The sequence below is a fragment of the Sardina pilchardus genome, chromosome 22 (genome assembly GCF_963854185.1).
Source record: "Sardina pilchardus chromosome 22, fSarPil1.1, whole genome shotgun sequence".
Taxonomy (NCBI): Eukaryota; Metazoa; Chordata; class Actinopteri; order Clupeiformes; family Clupeidae; genus Sardina; species Sardina pilchardus.
Genome location: NC_085015.1, coordinates 17652504 through 17667069, shown reverse-complemented (window position 1 = coordinate 17667069; position 14566 = coordinate 17652504). Strand labels below are relative to the sequence as shown.

The window sequence follows — 14566 nt, the reverse complement described above, 5'->3', positions numbered from 1 at the left end:
GTGTTGCCGACTTGCTGACTGTGCTTTCTTCAACTCTATAGCTTCCTGTTTCTGTACTGTAACTGACTCCATAAAGGGGGGGAGGGATGTGAGCCCTGGCCTTCTGTCTCGTCCATGGCCATGTCACGTCAGCTAAGCCTTGCGAGAGGAAGCCCACCTTTACATGGTGCTCCAGTGGAATGAGCGTGTGTGTGTTTCTGTCTGTCTGTCTGTCTATATCTGTGAGTGTGAGTGTCTGTGTCTGTCTGTCTGTCTGTCTGTCTGTCTGTCTGTCTGTCTGTCTGTCTGTCTGTCTGTCTGTCTGTCTGTCTGTCTGTCTGTCTGTCTGTCTGTCTGTCTGTCTGTCTGTCTGTCTGTGTGTGTGAGTGTGAGTGTGTGTGTCTGTGTCTGTGTCTGTGTCTCTCTGTGTGTGTGTGTGTGTGTGTCTGTCTGTCTGTCTGTCTGTCTGTCTGTCTGTCTGTCTGTCTGTCTGTCTGTCTGTCTGTCTGTCTGTCTGTCTGTCTGTCTGTCTGTCTGTCTGTCTATCTCTCTGTGTGTGTAACATTATGAACAGTGAACCAGGAATACACCACAAAGCAAGTAGGCTAACGACAGTGACACGGAGAGTAGTGGCAAGATAACTAAAGATAACTAAAGTATAAGGACTTTTCGACTAAAACTATGAAGGAAAACAATGACTAAAATGTGACTAAAACTAAAAAAGCATTTTCGTCTTAAGACTAAGACTAAGACTATATCTCGGATGGTAGCGCCGGCATTTGGCTGGCTGCTGGCTGCACGCTGTGTGAGGACGTCACGGTTCAGTCGGTGGCAGCTAGCACCAAGGGGATTCCCTCATGGCATTAGGCTACAGCTAGCAAGCAAACTACTGCTAGCCAACAGACGTTGGGTTTGGGGTCTTGCTCAGACAAGGAAATTTCAACAACAGTCAAGTCCTTTGGGAGCCTGGTATGATTTGGTGCCACCGCTGGACTGTACATTTGAATTACTGAACAACTCCTCCACCTCCTTAGCCACTGTCTGACTCTCTCTCTCTCACACACACACACACACACACACACACACAGTATTGAATTATTCCTCTAGCTGAGTCACTGTCACAAAGTAGTGACAGAGTGCAAAGTAAGCGGACATGTGAACTGATAGAATGCATCATCGTTAGAATGATAGAGTGCATCATTGGTTTGTTTTTTTTATCTTTAGAAGGTTCCAATGGAAGTAAATGGAAGTCGCTTTGGTTAAAAAGTGTCAGCCAAATTAAATGTAATGTAATGTAATGTAATGTAAATCTTTTTATCATCATTATTATTTGATGGGGAGGGCGCTCACTAAATCAACAGTACTGTAAATGACCCAGAAATAATTAGCGATTGAGAGCTGTTCGAATTCTCTACATGCTTAGGAAAGGTGCTTCAATGCTTCTTCCAAATACGGTTCACTGAAGCAGTAAAATGATAGCGATGTCCCACAATTCCTTGCGCCAGGTGACATGAGGCCATAATTGCAAAGCCTATTCATATTCATAACATTCTTGGACCTCATGACGTCTACGTGATAGCTCTGTCCATATCTTTTACTGTCTATGGATTGAACAGGGATTGTGAGCTGTGACCTTTGACCTTTGACCTACCTGTGAGTGACAGACTTGAGCAGCCCCCAGAAGTCCGGCTGGGGGAGGGCACCGCCCCTGCCGCCGCCGCCTTTCCTCCCGCGACCCCCGACCTCCGACTTGACGTGCTTGCCCTTGATGCCGTGGATGAAGACGGCCTCGAGTGCGCAGCACAGCAGGTTGGCCTCGGCATCCTCGCTGGTCACCGCCGTGTCCGACGCCACGTAGCGCTTCTGCAGGGCCTTGATGGTCTGGGCGATCTTCTCCTTGATCCACTGCAGGGGTCAGCAGAGGGGGAGCACACATGAGGAGGAGGGAAACAGGAAACAGGAAGAGAAATTCACCATGACGACTCAAAGTGAAAGTGAGACCAAAGATCATTAAGGGTGGAGCAAGATACTTCAGAGCTGTTCCATTGAATCTGGTGTGAGCCTAGCCAAGCAACAAACACCAAACATGTACACATAGGCTACGATCTGGTGTGAGCCGAGCCAAGCCAAGCTACAAACACCCAACGTGTACACATACGCTACAAAGTTATAAATCTCTGCATCGGTCAGGACTTGGGAGACAGAGACCTTGAGTGCGCTGTAGGATGACACACTGTCACCAAGACAAATCAACTAGTTTCTGCCTCTCCTCCCCACTGGGCCACTCAGGCTAAAGTCACGCTGGGGAACACACAGGAGTGTGGACATGGCACTGTAGGGGGGGGGGGGGCCCAGGGGGGGGACTTCCTCTCGACGCCATGCCCGCCAAAAGGAGAATTGGTAATAAAACCACATAACACACAACACACAACACACAACACACAACACACACACACACACACACACACACACACACACACACACAACACACAACACACAACACACAACACACAACACACAACACACACACACACAGTGGAAAGAAGGAAAAAGGTCAGCTTTGTGGAAACTCCCGCTTAAGGCACTCCCGCTTAGTGGCTCTCTTATTAAAACAAAAACAGGGGCATGGAAAGGTGCGTGTGTGTGTGTGTGTGTGTGTGTGTGTGTGTGTGTGTGTGTGTGTGTGTGTGTGTGTGTGTGTGTGTGTGTGTGTGTGTGTGTGTGTGTGTTGATGGTGAGAGAATGAGTGACTTTGGAGAATGGAGAATGAGTGTGTTTGGTCGTGTGAATATGAGCCACAGGCTACACTAAACACACACACACAGATCACCTGATCTCAGCTGACCCAACGGGAACAACTCACACACAGCTAAACATGGCACAGCGAGCTCTGCAGCTCTACAAAAGCACTGAATCACCCTGGGAAGTGTGACAAGGAGGAAGGAGGGAAAACACACAACTAACTAATCTGATGATGATGACACATCTGCACTTATACGGCCAACGCAAGAGTCCGAAGGTCAACATTAGACCGCTTTAAAGCCATTAAAGACGTCAACATCTGATCGCTTTGACGCTCAAGAAACACATTTTCGCGGCAGACGGTCGGTCGGCGTCAGTGGGCTTGAGTGTAATGGAGTTCTGAACTCGGGCGTTGGCCTTGAGAGGTGCTGCTCTGCTGGAATATGCTAGAACAGGATGCTCACCCGCTCGCTAATGTATTCAATTGGCTAATGATTTTATCCAAAGCCACTTATGTACGTCAATTCCAGTTTGCCCACTCAGAGCCACTCGGAGTTAAGTACCCTGCTCAAGAACTGAATTGAGAATTTAACCCTCAACTTATCTGGCTGATGCCTGCTAGCGCAACTCCTCTAGCACAGCTCCTCTACTACTAATATGCTATCACTGCCCCATACTGCTAGCACAGCTCCTCTACTACTATATGCTACCACTGCTAGCACAGCTCAACTCCTCTACTACTATATGCTACCACTGCCCCATACTGCTACCACAGCTCCTCTACTACTATATGCTATCACTGCCCCATACTGCTAGCACAGCTCCTCTACTACTATATGCTACCACTGCTAGCACAGCTCAACTCCTCTACTACTATATGCTACCACTGCTAGCACAGCTCCTCTACTACTAATATGCTATCACTGCCCCATACTGCTACCACAGCTCCTCTACTACTATATGCTATCACTGCCCCATACTGCTAGCTCAACTCCTCTACTACTATATGCTACCACTGCCCCATACTGCTACCACAGCTCCTCTACTACTATATGCTACCACTACCCCCATACTGAGAGGTGGCTGTAGTCCAGTGGCTCTCAAAAGTGTGAGGCAGGCCCCGCAAGTGGGGAATAGAGATATCAGATGGGGCGCCAAGAACAGGATTTTTTTTGTTGCTGTTAATCCTAAAGATTGTGAGTCCTAAAAAGACTGATATATAAATTAAAATAGCATTTGATCCAGAGGACCAAGGCAGGAAATGCAACATGGAATCTTTTTCAACATTATGATGATTTTGCCGAGTTGATGGTCGGGTGGAACTTGAAAATTCCCCACTTCCAAAGTGGGGAATGGACAGAAAAAGTTTGAGAAACACTGCAATAACTCACCAAAAAACACAGAAAACCTGACTCAAAATCAAGTCTAGACTACTGTGATTTCAGACCCAAAGTGGGCATCAGCCAACTAAGGGTGAGCTTCAGAATTCATGCACAGTAATGTTTCACTTAAGAGAGAGACATGAAGAGAGGTGAAGAGAGAGAGAGAGAGAGAGACGGGAAGAGAAAGAATGAGAGAGGTAGAGAGAGAGAGAGAGAATCCCAAAAGGAAAAGAGGAGAGGACTGTAACTGTTTCTTTTAAGAGGGTTATGATGATGCTATTCTTATAATCTAAATCGCACTCGGCTGACTTAAAGGGATATTCCGCCATTTTTGGAAATACGCTCATTTTCCACCTCCCCTCGAGCAAAACAATCGATATTTACCTTGTTCCCATTCATCCAGCCATTCTGTGAGTCTGGCGATACAACTTTTAGCTTCAGCCTAGCATAGATCACTGAATCGGATTAGACCATTAGCTTCTCGCCTGCTAGCTTCATGTTTAAAAGTGACTAAGATTTCTGATAATTTTCCCATTTAAAACGTGTCTCCTCTCAGGTTAGAAAGTGCAATAAGACCAACTGAAAATGAAACCTGGCGTTTTTCTAGGCTGATTTGACATGGAACTACACTCTCATCTGGCGTAATAATCAAGGCAACTTGCAAACGTACCATAGACGCAGTGACATCGTACGCAGCATCTGAAAATAGTCCCCATAGACATCAAGCAGTAGTAGTGCCAGTAGCTGCAAGTTGCCTTAATTATTACGCCAGATGAAAATGTAGTTCCATGTCAAATCAGCCTAGAAAAACGGCAGGGTTCATTTTCAGTTGGTCTTATTGCACTTTCTAACTTGAGAGGACACACGTTTTAAATGGGAAAATTACCAGAAATATTAGTCACTTTTAAACATGAAGCTAGCAGGCGAGAAGCTAATGGTCTAATCCGATTCAATGATCTATGCTAGGCTGAAGCTAAAAGTTGTATCGCCAGACTCACAGAATGGCTGGATGAACGGGAACAAGGTAAATATCGATTGTTTTGCTCGAGGGAAGGTGGAAAATGAGCGTATTTCCACAAATGGCGGAATATCCCTTTAAAGAATAGAATAGAATAGAATAGAATAGAATATATACTTTTTTGATCCCGTGAGGGAAGTTCAGTTCTCTGCATTTAACCCAATTTAACCGAATTAGTGAACACACAGCACACAGTGAACACACAGTGAGGTGAATCACACAACCCAGAGCAGTGAGCTGCCTGCCCAACCAGCGACGCTCGGGGAGCAGTGAGGGGTTAGGTGCCTTGCTCAAGGGCACTTCAGCCGTGGTGGACTGGTCGGGGATCGAACCGGCAACCCTCCGGTTACAAGCCCGATGCGCTAACCAGTACACCACGGCTGCCCCGTAAAAGGTATCGTCAGTGATTCAGGAGGATGCTGTCACGTCCGTTGATATTAGAGCCAAATACCAACAAAAACACCAGAGAGTGAACTCAATCCCCTACCCAAATTCCCCAAACTTCCACGACCCCCTTTTGGAGATACTGCGATGGAATTGAACACAGGTGTAGTCTAGTTAGCTGTAGTGTGGCTATACTGTGATGTAGCAATTAGCTGTAGTGGATATGCTGTGATCAACCCCAAATGTTAATACCTATCCTTGCCTATTTTAAGGGGGTATACTGAGATGGTGATGCCTTTTAAGTGAGCATACTGCGTAGTCTGTACTGTACTGCATATGAGTATACTGTATGTACAAAGGCTGTATATGAACAACACTGAACAACAACACTGTACTTACGGAATGGAGAGCTAGCAGATAGCGAGAAATCAATCAGAAATCAATTACAATCACCGGCAGTACCTTTAACTTGTGATTTAGGATTAGTGTAGGCTGGGTGAACCCTGCCTGAACTTCCGGGGAATTTGAATTTCGCCCGGCAGCTCAGGCTGGATACCAGCAGATCTATTTTCGCTGTTTTTACTGCCAGAATCTTTGGCTTCAATCAGAAACGTCCATATTCTAGTCCTGGCACGCTATTGGCCGGTGACGTGCCGAAAACTAAACTTAAGCGACGCGAAGTGCAGTAGAAACAAAGTGCAGCCTCGCCAAACTAATGTTCAATCTTAAAAGATTGAGTTTAGTATGGTGAAAACCGGACTAGGATTAGTGTGTACTCCTACTAATATCCTATTTCCCTGTTCTCACAGAGGCACATGTAGCTTGTAAGTCTCAAGATGTTGCAAGTGGATTGGACTGGAGCCCCGCACACATTGTACAACATGGCATTACAAGACAGTCAGGATGACAATAACTGGTGTGCATGTCAACTTCAGTGGATCTCTGTGACTCTCTAGACAACACAGGGCTAAGGCATTTCTGACAATGCATCAAAATGTTTGTTTCTTTATATTATGTTCCTATTTCTAGGTCAACTTTTAAAAAAAACTCTACATAACACCTTTATCATGCTAAGGACTGGGAGTGAATATGTCAGCTTCATAACAAAGTGCAAGTAGTTGTCCTAAGACTGTCCTAATGTTTACAGAGAGTTTTGCTTCAATTGCTCCAATTCTGTTTGCAGTTAAACAATCAGAATGCCGGGATGCGTTGTTTATTAGTCAGTGCATGGATGAATCACCTCTTCCAGGGGCTTTGCATTAATGTCGGCCTATATTTTTCCTATCAGTCTCAGTCATCCAGACCTGATTCATAACCCAAATGTGTCAGCTCAACTATGCTACAGATCCCATACTGTTGTACATAGTATTAAGTGCAGGATTTCAGGTCCTTCTCTCTCTCTCTCTCTCTCTCTCTCTCTCTCTCACACACACACACTCACACCCTCTCTCACACACACACACACACACACACACACACACACACACACACACACACACACACACACACCCCTCCTCTTGATTCAACGGTCCCTCCAAAATGATTAGAAGAAAGAGTTCTAATCCGTGATCCTGGACACAGACAAAAAGCTGAGTGTGCCAGTATAAATAAATTTGCTGACATGTTAGCCATGCGTATGTTACTTGCGTTACAAGAGGGAAGTCTTGGCAATGTGTGTGACTGGATTATGAAAGTGTGCCTTATGACCCTTCACCATATATTTTATAGCATAGGCAACACATGAACACGCATGGCATGCCCCATATATTAAAAGATGACACAAAAATCAGTGTTCTCTTCAACAGCAGAACATTCCAGAAAAGAACTCTTTGACCTCACATCATGTGAACTCTATCACCACCGACCCCTCCCCCTTCTTGACACATTTGTGAAGACAAGACTTGTTTTTCCATGTGGAAATAACTATATTTGGTGGTCCTCTATATTTATGGCTGTGCATTTATGTTGGAATTTGTGCCAACCTTGATCTATTGGTTTAACACTTGTGATCATTTGATATGCAGTCAGCGGTTATATTCTGCACTGGACATAATGTAGTTTAAACCAACTAAACTACTCAAGATAACTTCAATGACAGTGTTACACAGGGGCATGCCGTCATAGTACCTAATCTCATAGACATATATACCTATGCTAATCTCGCTTAGTGATAAGGACCGAAACTCATCACCATTGTCTTTACAAAATTAGTTTATCAACTTCAAACGGGTTTACATGTGTAGGCCTACAAGTTAATCAGAATGTGCCGGCTAGTTGCTTAACAAACCGGAGGCTCGGGAAAAAAAAGGACCACTCACCTGTTTAACGTCTTTGGTGTCCGGGCCCGTTTCTGTTGTTTGGGTAGCAAGCATGACTGCTCATCAACAACCGCTCACTCCCACATGACACTCTGGAACACAATCAGAGAGAGAACAAATGGCCCTGTTCAACAAACTACACAACACAGGCAAGAGAAAGGTGTTGCCACAGTCAAGCTCTCACAATAACTGCTCTATGCATCGCAAGCCAGGTCTATGTACAAATCCTGAGGTAGGCTATCTATTCAACTGGCGGTCGGCCACTTCAGGGAAAGGGAAGCGATGCAGCGTTAGCTCAAGTGACAGCTGACCGCACTAGACTGACTTCCCCTATTGGATCAGATACGTTAGTCACGCCTGCAGACACGACAGCAATCATCAGCCTCGGTGACTTCCAAATTGCATACATGTAGGTCTATTTCACATGGATACATGTGGAATAGAAACAAACAGGTAACTAACATATCCATAGACAGTAAAAGAACATATCATGTCAATTAGCCTACGTTAACGTAACTTCGGCACGTAGGGTAGTTGTCCCACCTTTGTTTATCAGTTAACGACAGAGCCCGTTTAGAAAGCTACCTTGATCAGCAGCATACAACATAATATTACGATATATGTCAATGGCATCAGTTATTAACATTGACATCAGTTTTTAACATTGACGGCAGCATCTCCAGATTCGGTATGCTATTTCCCAGCTAGCTAGTCAACTAACGTGTGACATTTCAGCTAGTTAGCCAGCCAGCCAGCCAGCCAGCTACGTATCGTTAGCATTCGTTTTCCTTGAGCCACAGCGCAGTTGTTTCTAAGGATTGACTCAACAACTGCTTGAAAAAAACACAGCTCGTAAATTCAAATGAGTTCAAGTGAAATGTAAATAATCACGACTATTGTTGTAATAAACGTTCCATTGACCATTGTATTGAGTCCAAGCAAGCAAACAACCCTTTGGGTAGTACTCACCTTGTTTTGATAATAGCAAGTGACTGAAACGCTTAAAAGGATACTCGGCAACGACTTCAACTCCTCAGGCAAAGGGAAAGTACCTTCCAGTTAAGCATTTTGAAGACAACACCAAGGCTGTCACTTAAAAATATTCTCCAGAAAGCTGTAAAAAAACGAGCTAAAGCAAGCACTTGCTCGACAACCAAAGTTGTTGCATTACTCCGCAAGTGCCGCGGAGCATCTTGGGAATCTTCCAATGGTTCACAATGTTCTAATTGGAAAATACACATATTGCGTAACATTTGCGCAGGATCGGATACCCTGTCAGATGGTCCCCCTCTGTAAACACACGACTTTTATTCAAAGTTTTGTTCGAAATGTATACTTGTTTGTCATTCAAAGTTCATTATTCTCAACTATTTTCTACTGCCCAGAATTTGAAGTGATAGGCAAATCATTTAGGATTATGAACTTAATTTAATCATGACAACAAATTGAGATAATTGGAAAGAAAAACCCAGGTGCCCCATGCTCAGCCACCGCCCTTCCTATGGCCTTAGAACTCCATTCATTTCACAGTAAACAATATAGAATGTAAAGGCCGCAGAGCAGTTCTCAATATGGTTCTGCATATTTCACACATTTGAAATGTTATTTGTAAATATTCATAGAATGATATGGACAGAAGTGAACTTTCAGAAGTGGATAAGACTGAATGGACTGAATAATTAGGCTATGAGAGGCCTCCAGTGTCATCAAAATTATTTATCATCATCGTAATTGTATAGTCTAAACTTTAGAATGTCAAAAGTCAGTGGCTCTCAACCTGTGTGCTGAGGCAATCCACCATGAGGCATATTGACATGTGTCGTGGAATTTTGAGGAACTCAATATGCTTTATGCTTTCATAATAGCCTACAGGCTCATACAATAGGCTAGAAGAGGACTATTATTTTAAAAAAAATAGTTTTTACCCAGGGGGCAAAACCCCCTATTTTAGGGAAATCAGACATGGGCTGCTGTAAAAGGTTGTCATACAAAAATAAAATCTAGGGTGTCCTAGGATCACAACCTGGGTGGCCAACCCGGTCAATAAGCTGCTGTTTGTGTGTTATCGCCCTTTTTATGCCCCATTATAAGTCTATGGACGAATATATTATGGGGTGAATAGGGTAAAAATTTTAACAAATAGATATTCCCACAAAAAATCCTCAGATGATTACTCACTGTAAGATAATACTTTTTTGTATTGCAAGTTTTCTGAAATACTTTATACATTCATGTAGATGAACCATTATCTAATGAAATATGCAAAATGTGCATACATTTATAGCCTTGGACTTGGGGGGCTTAAAGTGCACCTCTATCAACCCAACAAACTTTTTGTGAAAGATCTGGCTATGCTGAATATAAAAAATAATGTCAACATGGGACAATTTTGGGTTACACTAACCTAAAGCTACATGGGTGCTCATTGAGAATCAATGCATTACAATACAATGCAAATACTATAGAGAGATGCATTGTCCAATGTTGTGGAAGAAGGTGAGACTCGTCATAGCACATATTAAATCATATCTACAGGGTGTAAGATCCTAGAAAATATATAGGTTAGGCTCAGCCTAGGCTGTTTCTTACTGTATTTACCCATAAGGTACAGGCCAAACATTGATAATTTGGCTATTGCGTACATTTAAGTGTATGATGCCTCATTTACATACTTGTACATGATATTTTTTAAAAAACTTGCAATACAAAAAAGTATTGCCTTAATGTAAATAATCATCTGAGGAATTTTTGTAGGGATATCTATTTGTTAAAATTGTTACCCTATTCACCCCATAATTTATTCATCCATAGACTTATAATGGGGCATAAAAAGGGCGATAACACACAAACAGCAGCTTATTGACCGGGTTGGCCACCCAGGTTGTGATCCTGGGACACCCTAGATTTTATTTTTGCATGACAACCTTTTACAGCAGCCCATGTCTGTAAAACCCCCTTTGCCCCCTGGGTATTTAGTTTTAAGCCAGTTTCAAGGATAGTCAGAAATTGGTGGTTAGGCCAGAGCGGCAGATAAAACAGAGTGCCAAGGAGGACACATGTAATTCCTCACTGTCCACTGGCTCCCCATAGTGGCCAGAATTGAATTTAAATATTGCGCTTTGGCATATGCGACACTGACTAGATCTGCTCCCTGCTATCTTAATTCAATGATGAACATTTAGGCCTATATCCCCAACCGTTTAGGCCTATATCCCCAACCGCACACGGTCTTCCTATGAGTGTCTGTCGACCAGCCATGCATAAATGCTAGGTCAAATTCAAGAGCATTTTACTTAGTGGTTCCATGTTGGTGGAATGAGTTGCCCAGTGCTCTCCTGCATAGTTTGGGGTCTTTTGAGAGGGGTCTAAAGGCATATCATGTTCAACATACACTTAGTTTATTGAGTGTTTTGTATGCATTATGGTTTGTATATTACAGTAGGCCTATTTACTTTCATGAAGCTATTGATTGAATTGACATTGTTGTTTACTGTATTATGTTATGGGACTTGGCAGACACTTTTGTCCAAAGTGACATACAAATAAAAACAATAGAACAATAATCGATTAACAGTGAACAACTTTAAAATTGGTCAGACTACATTAGGGAGAATACCAATAATAAACAATATCAATTAAATCAATAGCCTGATGAGAATAAACAATGGAAATAAAGGAGAACAGCAAATAAACCAAAATGGCCATTCAATCAATAATAAATTCAATCATTTCCAACCATGTCAATTCAATCAACGGCCTGATGACAATAATTAGCCTACTATTGTTTGATAAATAAATACATGAATAAATAGCCTCGGGAACGGAGAGCACTGGACAACTCATCCCACCAACATTGCTATTAGGTCTATTACCAACTTTTACATTGTTTATTGTTAAATGTATGTATCGTTGTTATTTGTATTGCTGCTTTGGACAAAAGCGCGCTTTCAGCTTTCACTTTCAGGAAGTCCTACAGGTTATTTCACGCAGCGTTGACGGAGGCTATCGAAAATCAATGCTGGTTCTGTCAGAAATGAATGTATTTCTTTATTGTATACTGTAGCAAAGCAGACAATTGAATTGCCTGATACCATTGGACTGAGGGGAGGTTGTGGTATGACCTGCCACCACATGACTATTCCTAAAACAGGCCTATATAGGCTAATGCCATTATATATGATAGCCTACCAGCAAAAACAACTATTTAGCCTATTTATTTATTGTTATTTATAAAATGACGTAGACTTAATTAAACATAAAGTCATTCCATGTGCCTCATCCAAATGACAACCAGCTACTTTCAATTTCGGTTTTCTGCTTTCACTTTAAGTGACTTTGGTGCTATCGGAAGTCAACATGCTGGTCTGTCTGAGGACACGTACACCACCGAAACATGTACTGTACTGTGGGCCTACGCCATCCTGGTTTCTGGCAGAGGGCTACCTGAGAAATATGATGCTTTTCTGATGAGTTCTATGACCCTGTAACCTCAACTCTGTCACGATTGGCCAAACCAGAATGGAACGAAAGTAAATTGCACGATATCCACACTTGGACATTTGCGACAAGCTAATTTAATTAGGGTAGATGTTACAATAAACTAAACATGATGGGTATTTCTCACAAATAATGTTTTAATATGCATAGACCAGCTATTTTTAAGCCTAATTCTTATTCGATTAGATAAAATGGTAGAACATTTGTGGAGGCATCAACATTGCATTTGTCTCGTTTTGAATGTGTTATGTCCAAATCCAAAATATTTGTACCTTATCCGTTATTGATTCATAGCCGATATTATCCACGTTTAAGCTGTCCGATACAGGCTGTTACTCAGAGAGCGCACCAAGTGACGTAGCATCAGGGAATTCCGGAAGCGCCTCCCTCACCTGCTGGCTACGTTTAGTCTGCCGCTCCCAACTGGAAAGTGAAATCGAGGCTTTCCATAGGTAAGTTTTGAATTCGGTATACTGAATATAAATTCCATCACTAACACAGACCATGGCAGTGCAACACAGTAGAATACAATCTGATATATTGTGTTTTAGCAGTAAACACTTCAGTTGTGTTATAGCCACATTATTTACAAAGCTTGCTCAAGAGCATCAGAATGAAGGCGTTCTTCAGTTTGTGTACTTTTGTGATGCTTGCCTTGCATCAGACCCAAGGTTGTCCATGGATGCAGGACAAATTCCCCCAGTATAGCAGGACATATTTGACCTTGCTGGAAGAGATGGTAAGTGTTATTTTGAATCTCTGATAGGCCTATGGTATTTTGTTTGATTGCAGTACTTCAATGCTAATTCACACATTTTCTCCTGTGATCCTTCTAATTTTAATTCTACAATTTTACAGGGTGAGAAGATAACCGAGGAAAGCGTGGGAGTTAATTTCCCTGATGAGCTTTACAGACTTGCAAGAAAGTCACAGGTAAGCATAAACTAAAACAACAAACTATTAATCAATCAGATGGTTGAAAATAAATCGATTGTCATTCATGAAAACTGAAATGAACTCTACTGAATGTTATCCCTGTTGAATGGATGGTTGTCCGGTCACTGATGTCTGTCTTGACTTCTGTTGTCCCCACAGCCTGAGAGGATCATCAAGTTCATAGCCCAGGTGCTGGACGAGGTGTCGCTCTTGCTGGACGAGGATCTGAACGTCGTGGCCTGGGACCAGAAGAAGCTGAAGGACTTCATGAGCACCCTGGACACACAGCTGGTGGCAACTCAGTCATGTGTGAGTACAACTGAATAAGCTGTGTTCCATATGTGATATGTCATCATGAGCGTAATATGCTACGCTGTGAACACCATTGTTGTGCTACACTACTGACTGCACTATATGAGTACGGAAACATAATATCTTATCAGCTTTGGAGCTGTATGGGTAAAAGATTAAAGTTTAAACTATTTAACTAGTTGTGTGCTTTTATCCACATCAAGTAGCAATGGTGATGAGACTGTAATTTTCCAACTCCATCTGAATGACATACTGGTGATTTCATGAGCTCCTCTCCTCCTCCTCCAGGTTAATAAGACTAAAGGGAATAAGAGACTGCACCTGTACTTCAGGAAACTGAGAAGTGAAACACTGCAAATGGTGAGCACACACACACACACACACACACACACACACACACACACAGACACACACACACTCACACACACACACGAACGGGGGAGCGCACACACACAAACACACACACACACACACACACACACACACGAACGGGGGAGCGCACACACACACACACACACACACACACACACACACAGAAAGAAAGAAATGACAGTACAGAGTCTGTATATTGATGCCTAGTGGTGTGATGTGTGATTTCAGGAGGACAAGGCCCAGGCCTGGGAGCTGATCAGGAAGGAGGTTCACCGCCACCTGACGAAGGTCGACCTTCTGGCCAGCACACGCCTCTGAACACCAAACCCTGCCACAGCTACAGCCAATGGGACTGAGGATACGCCAGGACTACTAATGTACTCTGAATTTTCTGCTTAAAATGATTCTGAGGTGGTCAAGGCTTATGTAGTGTTGCAATTATTTATTTATCAGAATGATGAAGTTGTTATTTGTTTAACAATACAGTTAAATGTATTTACATATTTTATTTTATGTTTACCTATTAAATTAATTAATGTATTTCTTTATTGTATACTGTAGCAAAGCAGACAGTTGAAACATGTGTTGTATTTTCTGAGCTCTGTAGGTTAACATGAGGTGGTGCC

The 14566-nt window shown here is 42.8% G+C and overlaps 2 protein-coding genes across 2 annotated transcripts in view; one reads left to right on the top strand and one right to left on the bottom strand.

Moving 5' to 3' along the window:
• Positions 1 to 9002, bottom strand: part of plekhm1 (pleckstrin homology domain containing, family M (with RUN domain) member 1) — a 37605-nt gene extending 28603 nt beyond the window's left edge. Inside the window, exons 1-3 of the mRNA XM_062525767.1 lie at positions 8793 to 9002; positions 7824 to 7915; positions 1631 to 1884 (exon numbers count right to left, since the gene is read on the bottom strand). Coding sequence (XP_062381751.1) covers positions 1631 to 1884; positions 7824 to 7877 — 308 coding nt within the window. The 5' untranslated portion in view covers positions 7878 to 7915; positions 8793 to 9002. The remainder of the gene's footprint in view (positions 1 to 1630; positions 1885 to 7823; positions 7916 to 8792) is intronic.
• A 3931-nt stretch (positions 9003 to 12933) lies between these two features.
• LOC134070615 (interferon a3-like) lies at positions 12934 to 14258 on the top strand. Its single transcript, XM_062527007.1, has 5 exons — positions 12934 to 13059; positions 13179 to 13253; positions 13416 to 13565; positions 13857 to 13928; positions 14169 to 14258. Exons 1-5 carry the CDS (start codon positions 12934 to 12936, stop codon positions 14256 to 14258), a joined length of 513 nt encoding a protein of 170 aa, XP_062382991.1.
• Positions 14259 to 14566: the final 308 nt, after the last annotated feature.